We start from the raw sequence: 1,032 nt of genomic DNA, 5'->3' as shown, positions 1-1,032 counted from the left end.
TTGGCCATTCTACTCTGCCATAGTTACAGAGAGATGTGAAGAAAATCAAGATTCATTAAGCTTATCAATTAACACACTTGTAGTGTAGATAATTCAGCCTGTCAAATTTTCAGGGATTACTTTCACCTGTTCTGAAGTTCTGTGGTAGAAATGAACAGAAAGAATTAACAAATTAGTCATAGATTGATGACAACGAGGAACTCAGTAGCACCACATCATCAAACATTTATTATTTATACTATATACATTTCGCACTGCAACTTTCGATTGCAATGCACAGAAACAACATGTCTGCACTACTTCGATCACATGCTACAATGAAGAGTGACATCATTTCTCTGGTTCTTCAGTTTTTTGCTTCATTTCAAGCTCCTTGTCAAGTCTTTCTTTGGCTCTAACAACTTTTGACTGTATATAAAACGATCCACCCTTGCTCTTGTCGTTCACCTTAAATAGATGCTCGTATTGTTTTTTGATTTGTTCTGGATCCAGTTTGTCGACGTTCAATATTTGCTGAGCCTCCTCCAACGTGATTCCACTTTTCGCATTGGCTGCAGCACGACTGGTACCTTGCTGACCGCCGCCTCCTCTTCGCGCTGCTTCTTGACTAGCTGCAAATTCCTGTCGTAACGCCCTGGCGAAAGCTCTTCCTATTACTTGTGTTCCGAGTATCACAATTTGAGCGATGTATTTTGCCATCACTCTTCCACACTGCTACGAACTTATGCTATTTCCCTTTTCTGAGTACTTGCACATTGCTCACTGCTACTGAAATTTTGTCAGAGATAACATGTGTATTGTGTAATGATATTCGTAAACAAAACACTTGCGCTTCTTCTCAGTCACAAAATATATGAATTTAGTCAACCAGTGAGCTTCTCAAGATAGAGATCAATAAGGTAAAGACAGTGACGAAGCTCTCTGATGCGCAGGTTGTTACCATAGACTATTAAGGTCTGGAGCGAAACTAGAGCTCCAAGCGGTAAGACAGCAAACAGTCTAATGTGTCGTAACGATAATGTTTCTTTTAAT

At 39.6% G+C, this 1,032-nt stretch overlaps 1 protein-coding gene across 1 annotated transcript; it reads right to left on the bottom strand.

Annotated features, from left to right (window-relative positions):
- Positions 1-330: 330 nt before the first annotated feature.
- LOC126273305 (mitochondrial import inner membrane translocase subunit tim16-B) lies at positions 331-699 on the bottom strand. Its single transcript, XM_049976882.1, has one exon. The coding sequence runs from the start codon at positions 697-699 to the stop codon at positions 331-333; it is 369 nt and encodes a 122-aa protein (XP_049832839.1).
- Positions 700-1,032: the final 333 nt, after the last annotated feature.

Source organism: Schistocerca gregaria, chromosome 1, assembly GCF_023897955.1.
Source record: "Schistocerca gregaria isolate iqSchGreg1 chromosome 1, iqSchGreg1.2, whole genome shotgun sequence".
NCBI lineage: Eukaryota > Metazoa > Arthropoda > Insecta > Orthoptera > Acrididae > Schistocerca > Schistocerca gregaria.
Note: the sequence above shows the minus strand (reverse complement) of the source record. Positions and strands in the feature narration are given on the sequence as shown.

Excerpts from the sequence above, each read along its gene's own strand:
- LOC126273305 (XM_049976882.1), bottom strand. The coding sequence starts at position 699 with ATGGCAAAATACATCGCTCAAATTGTGATACTCGGAACACAAGTAATA.